General features: G+C 40.7%; 1 protein-coding gene across 3 annotated transcripts in view; it reads left to right on the top strand.

The window, feature by feature from the left end:
- Nucleotides 1-21,948, top strand: part of LOC137283769 (protein N-terminal asparagine amidohydrolase-like) — a 636,304-nt gene that overhangs the window by 266,738 nt on the left and 347,618 nt on the right. For all 3 annotated transcript variants that reach the window (XM_067815452.1, XM_067815451.1, XM_067815453.1), the window contains 2 exons: nt 798-906; nt 16,631-16,704. In XM_067815452.1, the coding sequence (XP_067671553.1) occupies nt 798-906; nt 16,631-16,704 (183 nt within the window). The remainder of the gene's footprint in view (nt 1-797; nt 907-16,630; nt 16,705-21,948) is intronic.

Here is a 21,948-nt window from a genome sequence, read left to right as displayed (position 1 = left end):
TTATCTGGACAGTTGGTATTGGTGACAAAGACCATTTGTATTTTGATTCTATGATGTTTGGGGAATTCAATTATTCATTTGTCGCAGCTGACTATGAAGTATACGTGATGTAAAATGCGTCTCAATATCACCTTTCTGGAAACGTGATTTTGTAAACACTATCCAATTTATCACAAAACTGTACCAAATTGGAATATTGCTGAGTGCAGCATAAAACTAAACTCACTATCACAAAACTTGGTAGCAGTCAGTACAACTTTCTTGTGCCATAACAGTGAGTGAGTTGAGTTTTACGCCGCACTCAGCAATATTCCAGCTATATGGCTGCGGTCTGTAAATAATCGAGTCTGAACCAGACAATCCAGTGATCAACAACATGAGCATCGATCTGCGCAATTGGGAACCAATGACATGTGTCAACCAAGTCAGCAAGTCTGACCACCCGATCCCGTTAATCGCCTCTTACGACACGCACAGTCACCTTTTATGGCAAGCATGGGTTGCTGAAGGCCTATTCTACCCAGAGACTTTCATGGGTCTCCATAGCAGACAAAGTGAGAAATTTATTTTCTGCAATGTGTTAGAGGTTGTATTCTTGTCATTATACACAATGATAACACTGGTTTAATTTTAAGTGACTAAAAGAGGGAGAAAATATTTGAGAGTCTGAAGCAGTTTTGAGCAACTTGCTTGTCATTTAAGTAAGTCAGTAAGAAAATGAAATACTAGTATGAAGTAATTTTATTTTTTCAGGACTATATATTCGGTTATGAATGTATGTTATACTATTTCTCCAGGCTCAAGGGCTTCCTGTATTGGTCATTTTGATGGATGTAACAGCAAACAAGGATTAGAGAATATGCTGGAGCTTGTGATAAAGTTGTCCAAGGACAAACCAGAAGGCCAGTATGTACCATATTTGTTTTATATTGTATGGATGTTAAAGCAGAAATTTTGAAAGAATCAGTCACATTTCCTGACAGTGGAAAATATATTGCAATGTATTTATGTTAAACTGTAATGCTTTTTCAAAGAACCTACCCAGCTAAGGGAACCTCAATACTAGTAATTATTCGAGAGAGTTCTTCAGGGTTTTGGGGTCAGGTTGACTCTCCAAATTTTGGAGTGGGGAATCAAAATTAAAATTTTGGGGTCAAGCAATTTACAAAGATAATAGATTTTCAACTAATCATTTCTTTTTTTCAGGTACATGCCTCTAAGTCTGTTAATTCTAAAGAATTATCTCCTTTTGATAGTTTGTTAAGTCAGAGTGGTCAAGTCAAGCAATGCAGACAAGTTAACTAATTTTAGTTAACTAAGCAAAAGCTAAGATTTCACTTATACAGTTAAACACTGTTGTGTCTGATAAGTTGATATCTCGGTTATTTTGATATAATTTCTCAGTCCTTGCAAAATCTTTCATTTAAAAATACCCCTTTAACTCGACACTTGCACATAAAGTCGATATGCACCTACCGTTCTCAGACAAGTATTCATCTGGATTGTGACTGTCCCCGCATGTTTACACACACATTAAAGCTGGTGATAGTGTAAGCTAATTAAGGCTAATTGAATTGTAGGTGTCACTTGTTTTTTTTTTATCTTATTAGGATATACTCACAATTTCAACTAAACACTCCTGATATCATATTATAGCATCGAATCAAAACATACTGAGAATATAATCAGGGACTTGTGTCATCATGTGACATGCAATTGATTTGTTGATTTGTTACATAGTTGCTGACTGAGAAATGCAGATTATTAGTGAAATTGAACGCACGCTGTTGTGTTGTGGGGGGCTATAAAATGTTACCAAATGGCAGGTTTGTCAATACAGTTATCATCATATCTGAGCAACCTAGCAAAGGACCCGACTTTACCAGGTTGAATGACACAAGGACTTGTTATGTATAAAGAGACTCTGAGTGGTTGACCAGTATTCATGCCAGCACCAAATGACAGTCAGTTAAAACTTTCTGATTTCTTCACTTTGTGGAGTAAATCCAACTTTTGAATATTTCAAAATGGACATTATGACAAGATTATCGTGTGTATTTGTGATCTCTATGAGTTGTGATCTCAAATAAGATGGACTTGCAATATACTGTTTTCTTTCATGTTGGAATGTGATGATATGCCTAATTCTGATGTCTTGATATTTGGATAAGTTGATATCTTTTCCTGATTCCATAATATCAAGACAACAGTGTTCGACTATATATCTATTCAACTATTAATCCAGTACCAAGTGCTCACTGATCGAGAAAACTGTTCAAACGTTTCTGGGCTGTGCCACTCCTCTTCTAATAAATAAAGTTCATATATATAAAGTTCTGCACACGCTTGGATAGACAACTGTTGTTTATCCTTGAAGTGTCACTTCTGAAGTGATTCCTCTGAATACCATCAGTAACAATATGGTTCAAAATCGATGGGTGAGCAGAAGAGATTACCATAATACCTACAGTAGTGATTAAACAATTAATCAGTTATAACCCTATGAACACCAATATGATTAAGCACAAATAAACTAGAGCCATTCACACCTCATTAATTGAAACTTGTCACCTGTACCTCTGTGGCACGTGGCAGTCATGACCAGCAGGGGATTATCTGAGATTAGAGGGCACACATGAATGAGCATGTAGGGCAAGTTGTTCCCTGTCTAATATCTTCCAGGGGTTATTAGGCTTCCCATAAAATTAACACAGTGACTTCTTTTATTCAATTATTTCAATATATACTACTCAAAAGAAGTTAGGGAACACTGATGAATTTACAAATAAAAACTGACAGGAACAAAGGACAAAGACAGAAGTGGTAAATCCATTATTTTGTGAGTGTAATGAAATCAAAATTCATCATCAGTTCTCGATATTTCATAACATGATCATGTGGTGATGTCATGAAAGTCACTGGGGTCAAAACTGAAAATCAAAGTTCAGATGCAACAGTCAGTTATGAGTGTGACTGCCTCTTGAAGCCACACATGCAGCACAACGATGTCTCATGGAGGTTACTTGTGTCTGGAACGTGTTCTGTGGGATAGCCTGCCACTCCAGAGTAAGCCACTGAGCGAGCTGATGCAGATCTTGGGGAGGAGGGTGGTTTTCTCTAACACGTCTGGCCAACAGATCCCATGCATGTTCAATCGGTGCCATATCAGGAGAATATGCAGGCCATTCCATTGTCGAACAAAGTCATTGACTATGCTTGCACGGTGAAGTCTTGCATTATCATCCTGCTAAACTGCATAATGGCCTATTGCATTCAGACAAGGAATCACAAGTGGTCTAAAAATCTCATCCCTGTAATGAACTGCATTCAGATTACCATTGATGACATAGAGATTGGTTCTTTGATGATAGGAGAAGGCGCCCCAAACCATGACACTATCGTCACCAAAAGCATTGTGCTTGCGGATGTTAACGTCAGCAAAACGTTTGCCAGGTCGTCTGTAGACAAGAACTCATCGGTCGTTGTGTTGCAATGAGAACCTTGATTTGTTGGAAAACAGGACATCTGACCATAGGTGTCTTGTCCACTGCAGATGGTGCCGTGCCCATGCATCTCTGGCAACAGTGCAACGCGGAAGGAGACGTGGTCTAGCTGCTTGACGTCAGGGTCGGAGATTTCTTTCCCTCAGACGGTTCCTGATTGTCAGGTCACTAACAATGGTCCCTGTAGCAGTCCTCAGTTGTCGTCGGAGATGGTTTGCAGTGACGGTTCTCCTTCTCAGTGCTTCAAGGGCAACAAGCCGATCTTCCCTTCCTGTTGTCACTCGAGGGCATCCGGACCTTGGTCGATCACATACAGTTTGGGTCTGTAGGTACCGTTGACACAGCCTGTTGATGACGGATGGGCTGACATTTAATCTTCGAGCTGCTTCCCACTGTGAAACACCCTCATTTAACCAGCCAACAGCTCTTGCTCGTTCTTCAATACTCAGGTGTCGATGCTGAAGCATGTTGAACAATGTGATGCATTTTCGCAAATTTCACTCTTTTTATGGCCAAATTTTGCACACAAACCCCTTAGAGCATGTGCATTCGGAGGACAGTGAGAAAGTGCACGTTTTCAATTTTTCTGGCAGCTGTGTTGGGTAGATTGCAACCCAAATTTCAAAGAAAATGTGAGAGTATCATTATCAGATTTACGTGGTTCAAAATCATTCAAATGCTTTGTTCTGGTCGTAATGTGCTTCAAGTAACTTAAGCCTCACAATTTCAGAAGTCATTCTTTGTCAAAAATGATCATTTTCCAACTTTAAAATGTATTCAAAGAAAAGTGTTCCAAAATATCAGTACTTTTTAAAAGGTATATTATCATCATTAATCTCAGCAGCAATATTATGAAATACAAACATTGGGCAACATTAGCACTATCACCATGTTACAGACATACATTATTGCAAAATATCACATTATACACAATATCACATGCATGCATCATTTTGGGGTTGGATATTTCTAGGCAGCATATACCATGTATTAGACAATTGACTAGGCGTTTCATATTGACATATTCCATCATTAATTTAGCTAAAATGTGCGTGCAGTCTCTCTATATTACCTTCTTCTTGGTAGATACTTGGTACTGGTCTGTGATCAGTTTGATTATTTCCTGAAGTTGGCAAGGATGGCATCTGATTTTAGCTTTGTAGGGTGTGGGGCATTGTTGTGGATGATGTTTCTGTAGGTGGTGATGAGATTGTTGGCAGTGCAACATATGTCATATTTGGGATTTCACTTCTTCAGTAAAGTACAAATTCTAGTTCTTTTTTGGGGGTTGAGTCTCATCCAGGATTCGAACCCGCACCCTCAGAGTCAGGCAACTAATCGCCAGCACACAAAGTCAGCCACCTAACCTGCTCAGCCACCGCGACTTCCACCGGATGATCTCCTCTGCTCAACCAAAAAAAGTACTAGAATGTGTACATTACTGAAGAAGTGAAATCCCAAATATGACATATGTTGCATTTGACCACTTCCTAAATGGCATCGTGTAATCATTGTTGGCAGTGTTGATTGTTGTAGACATCCAGCCCTACAACACTTCCAGTGCACAATTTCTCGTCTTCTGGTTTTCACTCAGAACTTGTGTCCATCATATAGTAATGTAATGGTAGGGTTAACTATTCAGTAGAAAGTAGGCTTGTTGGGACAAAGATAGGCTAGGTTATAACCATTTAGCTCTTGAGGGATGAGGTTCCATCAAGCATGCTTCTTCCACAGTGTCATGTCATGGGATGGGCTGGTGCATGAGCTTTTCATGAGCAGAGGAGATCAGTCCACTGAACTTTTCTTTTGTAGGCATTTATTGGGTAATTTTCTAAGTGTGGTAAAACAGGGTTTTTCAGCTTCTGTAACTCGTCAGTACTTACATGTACTGATGGGAGTTGCCGCTCGTGTGTATTCTGGTTGCGGTGTTGAGTGCTTCGGATATTTCCAAGTTCAGTCAGTCCATCCATCAGTCTGTCCATCATTTCGTCTGTTGTGGCTAATTGCTGTATGTTTTAGCTATTCGGTTTAGCGTATACTAGGAGCGCTCTAACTGGAGAGGTATCAGTATTGTGGGCCAATCACTGATAGCCTAACTTTCGTCATCCGGGTAGCCTGGTATATAAGCGCTGTAGTACCCGTCCGTAATGAGTCTGTGACGACCAGTAGCTGGTTGGAGGTGAGAGCTGCCCACTCCGTACATTCTGTATCAGAATGAAACCCTTTTTCTACCCCTGTCTTAATATGTTTGTGTAACAATAAAACAGTAGAGGTTAGAACAAGTAAGAAAGTAAATAAAAGTCGCATGTAGAGGATTGTATCCGATCTTGTTGGGTTTTTGACAGGAGGATTTTATGCACCTTTATTCTTTTTGACATGGTGCATTGTAAGTATAACATGATTTAGTTGAGTTGGCATTGGAGTAAAACACCGTTCTTAGGCTTCATTTACAGTTCACCCCCTCTGTTATATTGTAGCAGTTAGATGTTTACTGCAGAACCTAGTTGAGTTAGCATCAGTTGTAACACAGTTTGTAGAAGTCGTGAGTTGGTGTCTCACATGGAGTTGTAGCAGTTAGTTGTTTACTGCAGAGTCTGGTCGGGTTGGCATTATAAGTGACATGTAGAATTGGTGAGATGTTGATGCATGTTGCTGTTTTGTAGCATTCAATTTGGCACCAAATGTGACTCTTGAATATTAACTGTGAGACATTGTGGCAGATTGGCATATTGGCAGTGAACTCTCTTTACTGCAGAACTTAATCATGTTGGCATTAGATTTGGGAAGTGTATATTGACTTGCTTCTGTGTTATGTTTTCGTGCTACTCTGCCATTAGAGTTTCCATATAACACCTTTTAAAAATACACAACACAAAGTCCATTGATGGCCAGACTCGTCCTATTACATAAGCATGGTTTTTAGTGGGATAGAATGTAAGGTTAGGGATATAAAAGGGCATATTATTTTTTACTCTGCACTCTGGGGTCTGACAACCAAAGGTGAGGGATTCACTTGTTTGTCTGGACTCAGAAAAGAGAGTTTTAGGTTTCTTTTAGTTTAACAGTTTAGAAAATGTTAAGTTGTTAAGTTTTTGTTTTCTTTTGCTGGTGAACATTATTTTGAGTTAGGATAAATATAAGGGGCAGTAGGATAGGTATTTCCCATAGGGTTTAGAAATTTTTTATTATGATCTTTAGAGGAAATATTGTTGTTATTGATCGTTGATATTATTTTTTGAGCTTGAAATAAATTTATTTTGTTTTCAAAACCTTGTGTTTGGTGTCATTGTGGTTTTGAAACTCTGAATCCTGCGGACCCGAGGACTCAAAACAGGATAGTCCTGTTACAGTAAACTGTGACCACCTCGAGAATTTGGGATGAATGTGTGCTGAACTAGTGCATTTGCCATAATGCAATGATTTAAACATTTATTTTAATTACTCACTCGTGTTAGTGTCAGTTCAGTTGTTCACCAGCTCAGCTAAGTAGTAAGGTGTACCATGTTCAGTAGCTCAGGGGTAAAAATTGCATCACCTGTTGTTTTAAGTGATTAGCATGGTCCAGTGACCTGAAAGTTTTTGGACCACTTTCAAGAAAGCTCACTGAAAAGCTTTATTTGTGAAATAAAGCTTTTGATAGGCCCTGACATCTCACCACCATTGCTAGACCACTTTTGAATCCGCAATTAATCTCCCCCGTCACTGTGACCGTGAAACGGCACTTTCACGATCATGACAGGAAAAACTCGATTTTAACTTGGGTGGCAGCATTGTGCCGTCAATATATGTTGATCTTCCTCCAGTCACATGATTTTACTGATTTTACACAGTGAGAGTGCCCCACTTACTTAGGCCCTTTTCAAAAACCCAACTGATATGATTGTGATCCGCTGCTCATGAAATTAAGCAATGGCCACTTGTCTCTTGCATCACAAAAATGTGCAGGGAATCCTACTGAGGCAACAGCGGTATACAAACTAACAATGCACAGCTGTGCAACTGTACACGATTGAGCTATTATTGATGACAGTGTATAACGGGATTGAAATAGGTTAATTTCCAAACTCCTACTTGGAATGAAAGACCCAATAAAGGTACCACTGTTTTTAATTTCGGTGACATGTTTATTTTCATCTAAAGAGAGGTACGGTGTGGTGAGGACCATGTTGATCAGCCATCCAGGCTCTTTGAAGTCTGCTAACGACACCCGCCTATACACATTATTTTTTAAGTGTGGGACGTTCAAGGCATCTTCTCACCCACATCGAACCCCTCACATCCCCTAGGTCATTAAGCGTGACGTTGGGACAATGACTGGTCATTGTTATATATTATTGCAAGATAGTTTCTCGGAGGTGCCCTTCAACCCCATGAGGTGTATGTTTTCTGGTAGGAAGGTCTTCCACAACCACGGTGACGCCCTGCAGACTGGTGTGGGAGTCAGCACCCACCCACATATAATCAGTGCAAATGTTAAACTGTTCCCATTTTGGCCACCGGAGTTTGATTCTCTTCACGACTTTGATTTCATCATGCGATGGCTCCCCTAGGTTTACTTGGATGACCAGGATGGAATTTGCGAGTAAATCTTTCAGGATTTTTATCAGGTCGGCGAATTCAGACACCAACCACAATGTCATGTTGTCCTTACCGGGTTTACCAGGCAAGGTGTAATCCAGTGTTTGGAGCCGCTTCTGAGGTATCGACTATATCACTTCGGTGTCTACCACCACCACCGATGACTTAGGGGCACTTTGACTAATTTGTAAATGTTGTTTTTAAACTGCAATGCATACAACTTACCATCTACTCCGGGGTTGTTGAATCCATGTGTGTCCCCGATGTCGGAGATCTCCACATTGACACATTTTGGTCATTTTATGTGCAATGTTATGCTGAGGTATCCTATATTCACAGGATTATGTTTTATATCTAAAATCAATATTACCAACTCAGGGATGGTGCCCGAGTTAACCTCTTGTACTGCTACAGTGAAAATAACTCGGTTCTTCTGTTGTACTTCTCTGATTTCACAGGCACGGCTCTCAGTATCATGGAATGGTAGCCCCTGTAGTGTTGTCTGTCGTGCTTAGCTGGTCGAGATGAATGTGCAACTCTCAGTACTGCACTAGGTTTGGCAACTTCATGCCAGTGATGATAGTTGTAGGTTTTATCTTGTCAGGCGGCAACCCGAGCTGAGCCTTAAGGGGGTTATTCCCTTGTTGGTTAACACCACTGTGCCATTTGAGTCGTTTATTTTGAGTTTAGCTCTTCGAGTTTGAAGACCTAGTCGCTTAGCGAACACATGCTGTAGTAGCCGTCGGTTATCTGGTCACGGGTGCCACTGACAAACAGCTTGTTATTGTTGTCGTTGACGCGTGTCTATCGTGGGACGTAGGTGACATTGCAGAGTGCGACTTCGAGTTGACTAGACGTGTTATCGATTGTATGCATCAGCTGAATGGACTGACCGCTCTTTATCCCTGTAAGCGTCATGTACATATTGGAAGGATATTTATAGAATATATACTTTAAACATGTATAAACTGGGGGTGTTTTACCCAAAAACAACAATATGAAAGCCTCCGAATTCACACACATGAAAATAGTGGTTGATGCGGATGGTTTGTATTTCAGAGCCCGATTCATGGATGTGTTTTGACATTATGGATTATTTTCGGTCACAATCATGGAAACGGTCTGATGCAATTCTGACAGAATCAATTTAATTTTGCTGTGTGGTGTGCTACGACTGGATGTGGCTTGAGGTTGTCAGCAACTAGACATGATGAACTGAGTAAATCTGTGTTTACTTTTCACATGTACTACCATATCAGACATATTTTCAAAGAAATACGTGCACCAGTACCTCAGGATAAGGATAGATGACCATACGAACAAGTCTGCAACAAATTCGGTATCAATCCGAAGACGGACTTGCGTTTGCCAGGGGCAAACCATGGATTAGACATTCCAATCATTCTCAATGAGCCTCTCATGAAAGCCTGCTACATCATGGCTGTAAAGTGGGGCTACAAGTCATATTATTATTTAAAGACAAATGAGTGGGACCACCGTTACATGGCTTTCGACAACAGCAAGGATTACTGCATTTGGAGGTTCAAACAAGACCAGGTGATGATTGGAAAATGTTTATGCTGGATACATCGAAGGGTTTCACTTGTGCTGGCACCATCCGCTTGAACGACTCTATTCGAATATATCTGTTGGCCACATAAATGCAGAAGCGCTCCAATGTCATAGGTAAGGGAATGGCTTACGACATGCAGAAACAGTTCGTGTCAAATGTAGAGGAGGCTATAGCCAGTCCGGTTGATCTACTGACGGCCTTCCAGAGATACCAGAACATGATGCAATACACCCGGTTGAAAGTCGACTGCGTGTTCGGCATTGGGCTGTACATGGCCCCAAGTGACATGCAAAAGTTGTGCGTTTACCCCGATGTCTGTAGCACCCCAACAACCACAACCACAACCACTGCACGTGCAGGCAGCCAATCAACAGCACATTGATGATAAAACAGCGCTGGACGCTGGCGATGGTCCTTGCTCTCGGAATAGAATTTGGATCCTGTTGACTTTTTGTCTTTTTGTCTTCATTCAATACTAGATCAATGGTTTCTTTTATGCGGCTGATGTGTGATCGAAGCTTCTCTCGGATCGAGGAAGCAGCTTCCAAATTACTCTGTCTTCCAAGTTCCACAATCTTTCTTCAATGACGGTTTTCATACACTCATCATCTTGTACATGCCTTAGTTTTACTTCCGTGCGAGCAATGTGTTCATTGATTTTGTGCAGTTTCCCCATGCTGTCCTCAAGTGCTCCATGAAAGGTTTGCAATGCATTGTTTGGATATATTGCTTTCACTGCTGAGTTGAACACTGATGTTTTGTAGCTCTAGCATGGCCTTCTAAATCGACCAGGTTGCATGTTGGATACGCTTTTTTGTAAGATCTGGTAGACAAGATCTTTGAGTCAGACCGAGCCATCGCTGAAGCGTATGAAAAACAATTCCGCACTGTGCCATAGTGTGTGGGCAGATGGGCTGCGGGGAAACAGTTTTCATGATGGATTTGCTGGAAGGCTACAACTGGGATGTGTTTAATATATCGTTATCATGTGCCCTACTTTGCACGTGAATAGAACGTACACGGAAAGACCTTGGATGATGAGTGACCCTGACTTGCACAAAGTCGACCCTGGAACACGTCTGCAGGACTCGTTGAAGCCTTACCATATGAAATTTAAAGCCGACTTTATTCATACTGCACGACTGCAGCTCTAATCGACAGATAACAAAAAAGAGAGACATGCTGTCGTATTTGGCCTTCTCTGGCCGGCACACAAATCACAGTGTCTGGGTGCTGACGCGGAAGTTCAACTTGGTCTTGAAAGATTTGATAGGTGGCCTTATTCCACTGCGAAGACAGGGATTCGTTCGAGGAGTGTTTGAGAGAGAACCATATCTAATGAACAAAGTAGAATGAGAACATGTGAAGAAACAGCTCGCTGAAACTAAGCATGCAAAGCATGTGTTGAAAACCGACCAACTAGTGGACTATAGGATATCTAGCAATGCTTAACAAATGCTTAGTAAATGCTTAGCAATTAATTGTAGTTATATAGGGATGGCTAGTTTTTGAAGTGCTCAACGTCTGCAACGCTGTGTTTCCCCTACGAAGGGTATTTTATTATTTGATTTAAAACTTTCTTGTTACATCATAAGATGATGAAACTGTGTGATGAACTACTCAAACAACTATTGGTGGAGGGCGACAAAGGTCACCATGAAGATGACAAGGACGATAAACGGCAAGAAGATGACAAGCAAGAGAAACTGGTGGCGCTGGCAGTCGGGAGTAAAACCAAACAATACCTTGGAGACTACACTCCCAATAAAATTTTTAAAATGCCAGCTGAAAAAATCGATAAGCTGTATGCGAGATATGAAGCTAGGCTCGGGGCCAAGATGATAAAAACTATCGAAACGGCTATGACCCAGATATACACTCGTACTTCCTTCCCATCCCACTGGAACGTCAACTTTACTTGTTGGAGGATGTAGAGAAGATCCATTTATCGAACACGCCTTGGGCTGTGTCAGCTGTATGCTGTACCACAAATATGGTATGTTTTTAGCCCCAGTGACGGCAGTGATTATCACAGCAAAGCATTGTCAATTTAAGGAGAGGAAAAATAATATTAATTGTATACAAGATGGATTCTGTCCAAGAAACACCTAGCAACCCACATAGAGACCACCACAGTCACCAGGAAGAAGGACCCTAAGAGGGTACCCCCACTACTGTGGGGTGCAGGCGCAACGGCTGTCGTGACTATCGCATTGTATCCCCCCACCACCACTAACCTGCATATCATGTTATAAATATATATACTTTCTATATTGTATACAAAATGTCTGAGGGGAAGATGCTTGTCAACGCCACATACCACGCCGCCATGGTCTGCAGTCTAGCCACAGGGTACGCCTGGTTGACTAAACTGGTGCTTATACAACCGGCTATCAACCTAGATTTCGACATGCAGGATATGGCAGTGCTCACTATGAACCTTGGCATGGTGATGGACGTACTCGTGACACAAGGTATCATACCGGAAAATATGTTGAAGTAAATGTAATTATGTATAAGATGTCTACGATAGCTATGATGGTCAGCGGGGTGGTAGTAAACACCCTAGCATTTTCCGGCAGAGATAGAAGCAGAACAAAAATGGCATAACACAGCAGTGGAGAAACTGCAATTCGGGTACGCCAAAAAATGTGTGCAGAGACTCAATTACATTAATGAACAACTCCAGCATGAGAACCACGCTGTTCGACCGTTCAAGAACAGAGATGATGCAGTAATAGTATACTACCAGCTAAGTGGTAAGCAACTCGAACCATTCCACGAGCCAACACTTACTCAGTACTACACACCATCACCAGGGCAAAAGGACAGGGAATTGATCTTCATCATGCTTGGCCTAGTGGCGACTGTGTGTGCAATTAGACTAACTATTCATATAAGTATACCAAAATGAGAGGACCTGCTCCATACTGATGCAAATGCGTAGCTGGTTACTCCAGAATGAGGAGACCAGAGTTACTTACATCACTTGGCATACAACTGCCTCCAATGATGAAACAACCAAAACTCCGAGCAAAAGAGTTAGGGCTGACGGGTTATTCTATTATGAAGAAAGCCACCCTAATCAAACGGATTAACAACCCTAAAACAACTAACCACTGTGAAACAACACAAACAGGAGGCTAAAGAGCTGGGGTTAGGAGGTTATCCCCGTATGAGTTCGAACTATTGCGTCAGCATAGAGCTGTTGATGTAGAATCCGTGTGCACTGAGGCTGTAGGTAAGTATCTGAGAAGTTGGTACATGCATGTTGACAAGCCTGAGGAAGATGACAATATCCTAAAAGTCGTCAAGCACAAAAATCTGATGCCAGTGCCTTACGTCATCTATGCCGACTTCGAAGCCTTGATCAAACCTGTTAACGTGGGGGATACCCCCCACACACATAAAAGACGGGAGTATGAGGCATGTTGATTCAGATACATGGTCGCCCGATGTGACGGGAAAACGAAACATCCTGTAGTGTACATGGGCCCTGACATGGCTGAAAAGTTTCTAACATGTTGGCAGGCGGAAGAGAAAACTATCATGAATGTACTGCGCACAGCTGCCCTATGCATATGACTCAGGCTGACTGGCTAGCTCACAACCGCAGCACTTACTGTCACATGTGTGATGACCCACTGGAATAACAAATATATGGAAGGCTACGACTCTAATAAACCTACCAAATACCTACTCTATCTCGATGCTAATAACTTGTACAGCTGGGCAATGAGTAAGTATCTACTGATGGGAAGATTTGAATAGTGTTTGGTCTATCTGGAATTTGCCTGACTGGCAGGTCTCCATTGGGAAAATAGGTTGTCTGAAGGTTATGAGCATCACACCAGATTCAAACAAAGACTATATCCTCAAAATGGATTTGGAATACCCCCAAGGAGGTACACAATTCTCACAACAGCTACCCCCTGGCCCCTGAACATTTGAGGGTTAACCCAAATTGAATGTCTGAATACCAACATAACTTGCATGGGGTGGGCGGCTGGCAAACGTTGAAAAACTAGTGTCAAATTTGATGAATAAGACCAAGTACATTGTTCTCTATCATAATTTGCAGCTGTATCGATCGCTGGGTATGAAGCTGATTAAAGTACATAGAATACTTAAGTTTGATCAAAGCCCCTGTTGAGAGCCCTACATCAGAATAAACATGGACCTGCGAAAGCTGGTCACCAGTGACTGCAAGAAAAACCTCTACAAACTCATGAACAACTCGGTGTTCGGTAAGATGATGGAGAATTTGAGGAAACGCATGACCATGAAGCTGGTTAGATCAATAGAGGCAGACAAGCTAAGGAAACTGATAGCCAACCCGGCGTTCAGCCAGAGCAAGATATTCATGGACGACCTTGTGGCCCTACTCATGAACAAAAGCCAAATTCAATTGGCATGTTTTTCATTGATATATGCAAACACCTGATGTATGACTTTTACTACAATGAGCTCAAGAAGCAGTATGAATCCCCAGATAGGAAATTGCAGGTCAGTAACAGATGCGAGGTGCTGTACATGGATTTACTGCTGATAGAGATTCGAACCAAGGATGTGTACGAGGAATTGAAGAAACGCTTGGATTTGTACGACACCAGTGACTACCCCAAGGGCCAGGACACGCACAGCATGGTAAATAAAAAAGTGCTCAGCAAGATGAAGGATGTACTCCATCCTGAAGGACAACAATGGGGAGATCCAAAAGGCGATGGCTGTCAAGAAGTACGTGGTGAAACAATACATCAAACACACCAGATTCAAGGAAGCCCTGTTCAAGACACACATCTTCAGACATCAAACGAACACGCTGACAAGTGATGCACAGGATATACAGCCTGACAATAAACAAGACGTCCCTGTCACCAATGGACACTAAGTGTTGGATTGCTATTGATGGTATAAACACGTACGCGTACGCATACGGTCATGAGAAAATTGAACCAAGAGCATAAGTATATAAGATGTGAAAAAAGTTTGAGGCTATCCCCATGTGGGTACTGGAAAGGAGCTAGTGCTGTACATAAGCTGGCTAAAATGGCGCGAGTGTCACTGGACAAGGCCAAAGCGTGCCTTGAAAAACGAGCCCCTTGATAGATTTATTTTCCAGCACCCAAATATATATCGAGGAGAAAATTCGGCATTTACACATCTAATCAAGTTCACCAGGCTGACCTGTTGTTTCTACCACATTACAGGATGAGAGGTAAAATCTACAAGTACGCTCTGACCATCATAGACGAAGCCAGCCGCTACAAGGAAGTTGAACCTTTGACCTTGAAGGATGCAGTCCAAGCTGCTCGCGGGTTTGAACGAATATACAAACACAGTCATCTTACATGGCCTGATTTATTGCAAGTCGACCCGGAGAGGAGTTAATGGTCTCTGTGACACAGCTTCTGGCCAAGCATGATGTATGAGGTGAGGCTTTACAACACTGTGGTCAAGCCATAGTTGAGAGATTCAATCGCTTGCTGGCCGATTCGGGCATCAGTACACGAGGTCGTGCGGCTACCTCGGGATGCCATGAATCATGAAATAATAAGACTACTACTGAGTTGGCTGCACCCTCGCGTGGTAAGCCGGGTGAACATGAGGTAGACACACACAAACGATCCGATCCGATGTGGTCAATCAAAACTTACAACATAGATAAAGTGGATAAAAAAACTGACGATCCAAACTTGTACTACTTGAAAAACAGACCTGGGAGAGGTTTCCCCAGACAGGAATTATTGATCGTGCCATACAACACAATGTTGCCACCCACACAAAGTAAGTAAAAAAATTGATATGTCATGTGACAATAGTGATAACCTCAGGATAGACCCGTTTAACCGAGATTATTGCTCGCGGTCCTGAGTCGCTCAATCAGCTGAGGTGCTGCAACTGTGCATTGTGAGTTCGTATCCCGCCGTTGCCTCAGTTGGGTCTCTGAGTGGGGCACTGTCACTGTGGGAGAAGGCACCGATGCAATTCTCCTTGGGAGGAAATGCGCAAAAAGCCCCCAAGCTAGGGCTGCAATCTTTTCTAGTAAAATCATGTGACAAGATCAACATATACTGACAGTACTATGTTGCCACCCTAATAAACCTTTTTGAACAAGGTTTTGTTTACTGGTTGTTGGTTTATCTCTCACAATTTTTACCACAATGTTCTTTTTCAAAAGTTGTACGTTTCATGTAATCCAACACCTTATTAATCGGTTTGCTACATATGCTCTCATTTTAAAAAAAATTAAACACCTTTCTAATTAAATGTTTAGCATCATCTGAATAAGCCTTCATGATGACAACTAGAAGTAGTCAATGTGAATGATCCAAACAGTCTATCACTGCGCAGTGAACGGGGTAACTATCATGAACTGCATGTGCATTTACCTATCTGACCCAACACTGCCACTGTTACAAGTCATTGGTTCCCTCCCTCTGCAAGCAGTCGGCTATTTTGTTGACAGTTACATAGACAGATTCTTCCATACAAATGCATGAAATTGGTGATTTACAATGTGATTAAGTTGTCTGACAAAACATCGATTGGATCATTGGATGAAGAGTGGGGTACACATGCATTTCATGCCAAACTATACTCACTCTACAGAACCACTGAACACTGCTATCACTGGGTATGCCTATAGCACAGTGATCAAGATTTATGTTGATAAAATATTAAGATGATATAAAATAAATATAGCCAGTATACAAGACCGATGAAAGGTATGAGTCTTAGACAATCATAAGTATTATTTTGTACTAATTTAGGCAAGATTACAGAATACTGGATACTATCTGCCATCTGTGAAAGCAAGTTTACGTTTGGTTAGGGTGAGATTTAGGATTTGTGCTAGGGTTAGGGTGATGTAACACAAGGTATCCTGTATTCTGTAATTGTAGGGTTACTTTCTTTTGTTCTATATTTACATATTGGGTGGATAATTCATACTTGTTTTCATGCATGTTTTCAGACTCAATCTACATCTTTTTGGAGGATTTACAGATGTCAAGGGATTGTCTCATTCATTATCCTTGGAATTACTAAGTAAGTGTTTTTTGTTTGTTATTCCATGAAATACATATTTTGCTGCTGAAAATTCTCAAAATATTGTCATAATAATGTAAGTCATGTTGGGTTATGTGTCTCCCATTTGGCCTCCCCTGAAAAGTTTAATCAAACAATTCTGATGCAGTTACAGGAAGTAGTATAAACAGTTGTGGTTCTGGGCCACACACTTTCCCTGCCATAGTTGTCTCACAAACCCTCCATCAAAATGTCATCTTTCATCTACAAATTTACTAACACAAGAGATGAACGAAGACATGTGCTCAGGTATTTGTGAATTGGGATGACAGAGAAATACTCTATAAATATGATGGCTTAGATGGGCAGTGACCCAGAACACACCATTGTTTATACTACTTGAATGTTTAAATATGAAGAATTAAGGAGCACATATGAAATATTCAACTTGAGGGAAACATCGACCCAACTCCCTATAGCTGCTAATTCAAGACCTAACACCACCACGCTCATACATGAACGCAGTATACAAGGTAAACAACCCTATAGCAACGGCGTTCCTGAATGAACACCGTTGGTTTCACTTGCAGATCTACGATGTCAACAAAACATTTCTACAACTGGTGGGATACAAACTCACAATGCACAGCTGGACTGTATAAGTCTGCGCCTCAACCAACTGAGCTACACAGGACCGAGAGTAATAATCTCGGTTTAACAGGTCTATCCTGATATTAACACTGTGATATCACTTCCTCGATGGAATGCGAGGGTATTCTCGTATGAGAAAACATGAGTTACTAGATTTATTAGGTTTAAAGTATCAAAGAACACCTACTGTGAAAGGAAGCTCGTGAATGAGGAATGTGAGGGTATTCCTGTTTGAGGAAACCTGAGCTCATCGAATTAATACAGAAACCACAACCTATAGAATTACAATTCACGCCTACTTAGCGTGCTGTAGGAAAATATTTGAGAGGTTGGAAGATGGACATTCAAAGAAATATAGATGTTAGAGATATAAAACAATTGGTATTTCATACAGTGAACAAAGAACTAAAAGATTTAAGAGGTATTAAATGCCAACTAATATTAAACATGACACTAGAGAAACAACAGGCGAGTGGAGTAACTGAATACACCAATGTTTACTTCAGAGGTAATCAGGAATTTACAACATAATCGAATACTATCAACTCTTCTATTGACGGGTCGTTTCAAAAAATTCGGTAAACACTAGAATGTTAAACAACTATGGGGTCTGGATGGGTTGTTGATTAGATTAGCATGGTTTACCTGGATATCGCAAACTATGTACCATTGAGAGGTGGGAAAGTCTTTACCTGTCCCTAAATATTTTAAAGAGAAACACACTATAGTTAACATTGAAAATGAAGGACACAATTGTGCGAGGGTAGCGGTAAGAGTCGCTAAGTTTCCAACTAAAAAACATCCCAAGAGACTTTCCAGTTATCCAAAAGATGATAAAATAAATTGGAAAGGTATAGAGAACCCACTCCTATCTCTCAGTGGCCAAAAATAGAAAAACAGAATCCAGACTTAACTGTAACTCTATTCGGGTACGAAGGTAAAAACTTAATAGTGCACAGGATAAGACCTTTATTGAATCAGGAGGGTAGAAAAATGATTAATCTGTTTCTAGTGCAGGACGGTGAAAAATAACATTACACAACTATACAACATTTCAGCAGAAAGAAACACACAGGGGAAAGAAACACTTTTGTGAAAGGTCCCGTGACAGTTTTTCTTGGTCTGATATGCTCGATTCGCACAGGGAAGATTGCACAGGTGTAGGTGAGACAGCTGTATGGCTAGAGATGTGGAGAGAAAACAACAATATCCTGAAATTTGTCAACCACAAAAATCAGATGCCAGTACCATACACTATCTATGCCGACTTCGAAGCTATCATTAAACCAATCAATACAGTAGCTCAGTCCACTGATAAAAGTTTCACACAAAAAGTTCAAGAACATGAAGCGTGTGGGTTCGGGTATGTAGTCGTTCGTTATGATGGTCAAACTAAACCCCCTGTTATTTATGGAAGCCCAGGTGCGGCTGAAAAATTTCTGAAGTGTTTACAAAAGGAAGAGAAAGTCATCAAGAAAACATTGTAGAACAAAGCACCAATGTGTATGACATGAGAATATAAGAAAGCCCACAACGAAAGCAAGCATTGCCATCTATGTAGTCACATTACTGGTAAATACAGAGGTACAGCTCACAATGAATGTAACTTGAAGCTAAAGATAAATCCTAAACTTATTCATATCCCGGTGGTGTTTCACAATCTCCGTGGTTATGATTCACACTTGATTATGCAAGCTATTTCAAAGGTAGAAGGCAACATATCCTGTATAGAAAGATATATATATCCTTTTCGTTAAATGGCCAAATTCATAGATAGTGGTCAGTTTCTGTTGTCATCTCTAGACAGTTTGGTAAAGGCTAATAACTTGAACAACTTAGCTATAACTAATCGTTACACAGAAGAGGAAACTAGAGCTTTGTTGCTACATAAGGGTATCTACCGGTAGGAATATATGGATAACTGGTCTAAGTTTAATGAGACACAGTTACCTCCCATTGACCATTTCTATAGCAAGCTGACCAACGTGCCTGTCTCAAAAGATGATTACGAACACGCAAAAACTGTATGGGAAAAACTGGGCTGTAAGAATCTAGGTGAATACCATGATTTATATTTGAAAATGGACGTGTTGTTGTTGCCTGATGTTTTTGAGACATTCAGAAAAACATGTTCGAAACAATACGAGTTGGACCCCGCATGGTATTATCTAAGTCCTTCACTCTTGTGGGACGCTCTACTGAAGAACAAAGGTGTGAAGTTAGAATTATTCACTGATTATGATATGCATCTGTTTATCACGAAAGGATTACGTGTTTCGGAAGAAAAAGCCAAAGTCTGGTTACAAAAACAAGCTATATGGCAAATATACTTACCGGCACCAAAATATATGCCCAGGAGAAAATTCGGTATTCATATACCTAATCAAGTTCACCAAGCTGACCTGTTGCTTCTTCCACACGATACGGTCAGAAGTAAAACCTACAACTACGCCCTGATAGTTTTACATGTAGCCAGCTGGCATAAGGAAGCCGAACCCTTGACCGCGAAGGATGCGACACAAGTAGCACGCGGTTTCGAATGCACATACAGACGCAGTCCACCAACGTGGTCCTCGGAGCTGCACTTTGACCCAGGGAATTCATGGGTGCTGTATCACAACTGTTAACCAAACACAATGTCAAGGTAAGGCGTGGCAGGGCTGGAGAACATCGAAGTCAAGCTATAGTCGAGAGATTCAATCGCTCCATATTGCAAACCAATATTCATGCGATTTAGAATTGGGGCCACCCACAGAAACACCGAATGGGTAGTACAACTTCCTTGGGTGGTTGACTTTATGAACCATGAAGTAACAAGACTACTTGATAAGAGACCAGTCAAAGCAATCCGTATGAAATCCGTTGTATCAGACTCAGCAGCACCCCGTCTTAAAAAAGAAAAAAAAGTTCCAGATCGTGCACTTGTTAGATATTTATATCAACCAGGCAAATACCAGGGAGACACCCATAAACGTGCAACAGATCCTATCTGCTCTATGAAAACGTACAATATCAATCAAGTGGATTTCAAAGACTGGGAACCTAACCTATACTTCTTAGAAAATGGGCCATGTAGAGGCTTCATACGTGAGGAATTACATATCATACCTTGATCTTTAACAAAAGTTTAACTTTGCGGATGTAGTCTTTTTTTTCTTGTAAATAAGGTGAAATCATTTTTTATCCATGCCATGGGCTTTACGTAATCGATAATGACCTTTCACTCCTATACCACACACCAAGCACATATAGGTAGTATAACCTTTACGGTAAAAGCAACAATAACCCTCAGTGTGACTTTTTTCACCACAAATTTCAGTTTTTCCCATAAGTATCCATTGACAAATATACAGTGCTGTTCTCATTTTTTGGTATAATATTTTGTGTAATTAGTCTAATTGTTTAACAATTAACACTGTCACTGCTAAACTAAGTGCCACGAAGACCAACTCACAATCTTTCAGACCCTCTGAAGGAGTGTAATGCTGAGAAATTTTTTGTGCATTACTTAATGGTTGCAGTTGTTTACCGGTTAACACGTAGTATTCTTTCATAGCTTTGTCAGCATCCTTGAAAGTTCTAATGGAATGACTTTCGCGTTGGAGTTGATGATTGATAAAATCTAATCTCTCCATGCATCTCATAGCGTATTAAGCCTGTGTGGTGTGTAGTTTTTCTACAGCTATATTGTGTCGTTTTCATTCAGCTTCTACCTCAGCTATGTTTGACTCTCTTAATTGAGAAAAAAAGAAAATTACTCCCGGAAAATGCTAGGGCATTCACAAGAGCTCCACCAACCATCATTGCTATTGTGGCCGTATTACATATACATTACTTTAAAGGTCACATGCAACCAAAAAATCAAACATAATTAAAACACATTTATCACTTATTCATGACATATAATATACATTGCTGCTTTAAAAAAAACAAATAAACAAGATTATAAGCGTACAATCGCGATTCAAAAGTGCAATAATTTGTACTTGGGCTTACTTCCCCCGAAACGAAGCCCTCGGGAGACCGAACCCAGTCATAGCGGGTGGATATGCACTCAAGTGTAACGATGGCTTCCGATTGGCTGTTTCATTTGCTGATATGCTGAGGGTTCATTGTGTGTACAGAAAGATGATCTGTTTGATGGGCATTTTAGAAGTATAGCCAGTCACAAGACAAGTAAGATTCTTTATGGATAACAACTTCTTTTTGTGTACTTGATGCATCGTTTCAGTATGGATTCATATACTGTTGTCAAACAAAATCATATACACTAAAAGAAGTAGTTATCCATGAAGAATGTATATAGAGATGTTGGGTTTGGAAAATACATGTTCTCTGAATTTGCGCTCGATCCAATAAAAAATCATCTCAGTAGAGATGATAAACTACTACATGGCTGGAATCTGTTATTCGTCCAAGTACAAAGCAGGACTTGAAGCTGACAAGAGTTTGCACCAGTTTCCGTCAGATCCAGTCATCCGAAAAAAATGAATGTAGTTTGTTTGCAACCCACAGACATAAAAACATGTCATGTGTATCACACGTGCCTAATTACATAATGTGGCAGACACGGGACTCAGGTGCACGAGTCATAAATCAACTTATTTTCTTTAT

Source organism: Haliotis asinina, chromosome 5 (assembly GCF_037392515.1).
Source record: "Haliotis asinina isolate JCU_RB_2024 chromosome 5, JCU_Hal_asi_v2, whole genome shotgun sequence".
NCBI classification, from domain to species: domain Eukaryota; kingdom Metazoa; phylum Mollusca; class Gastropoda; order Lepetellida; family Haliotidae; genus Haliotis; species Haliotis asinina.
This window is presented reverse-complemented; position numbering and strand designations above follow the sequence as displayed.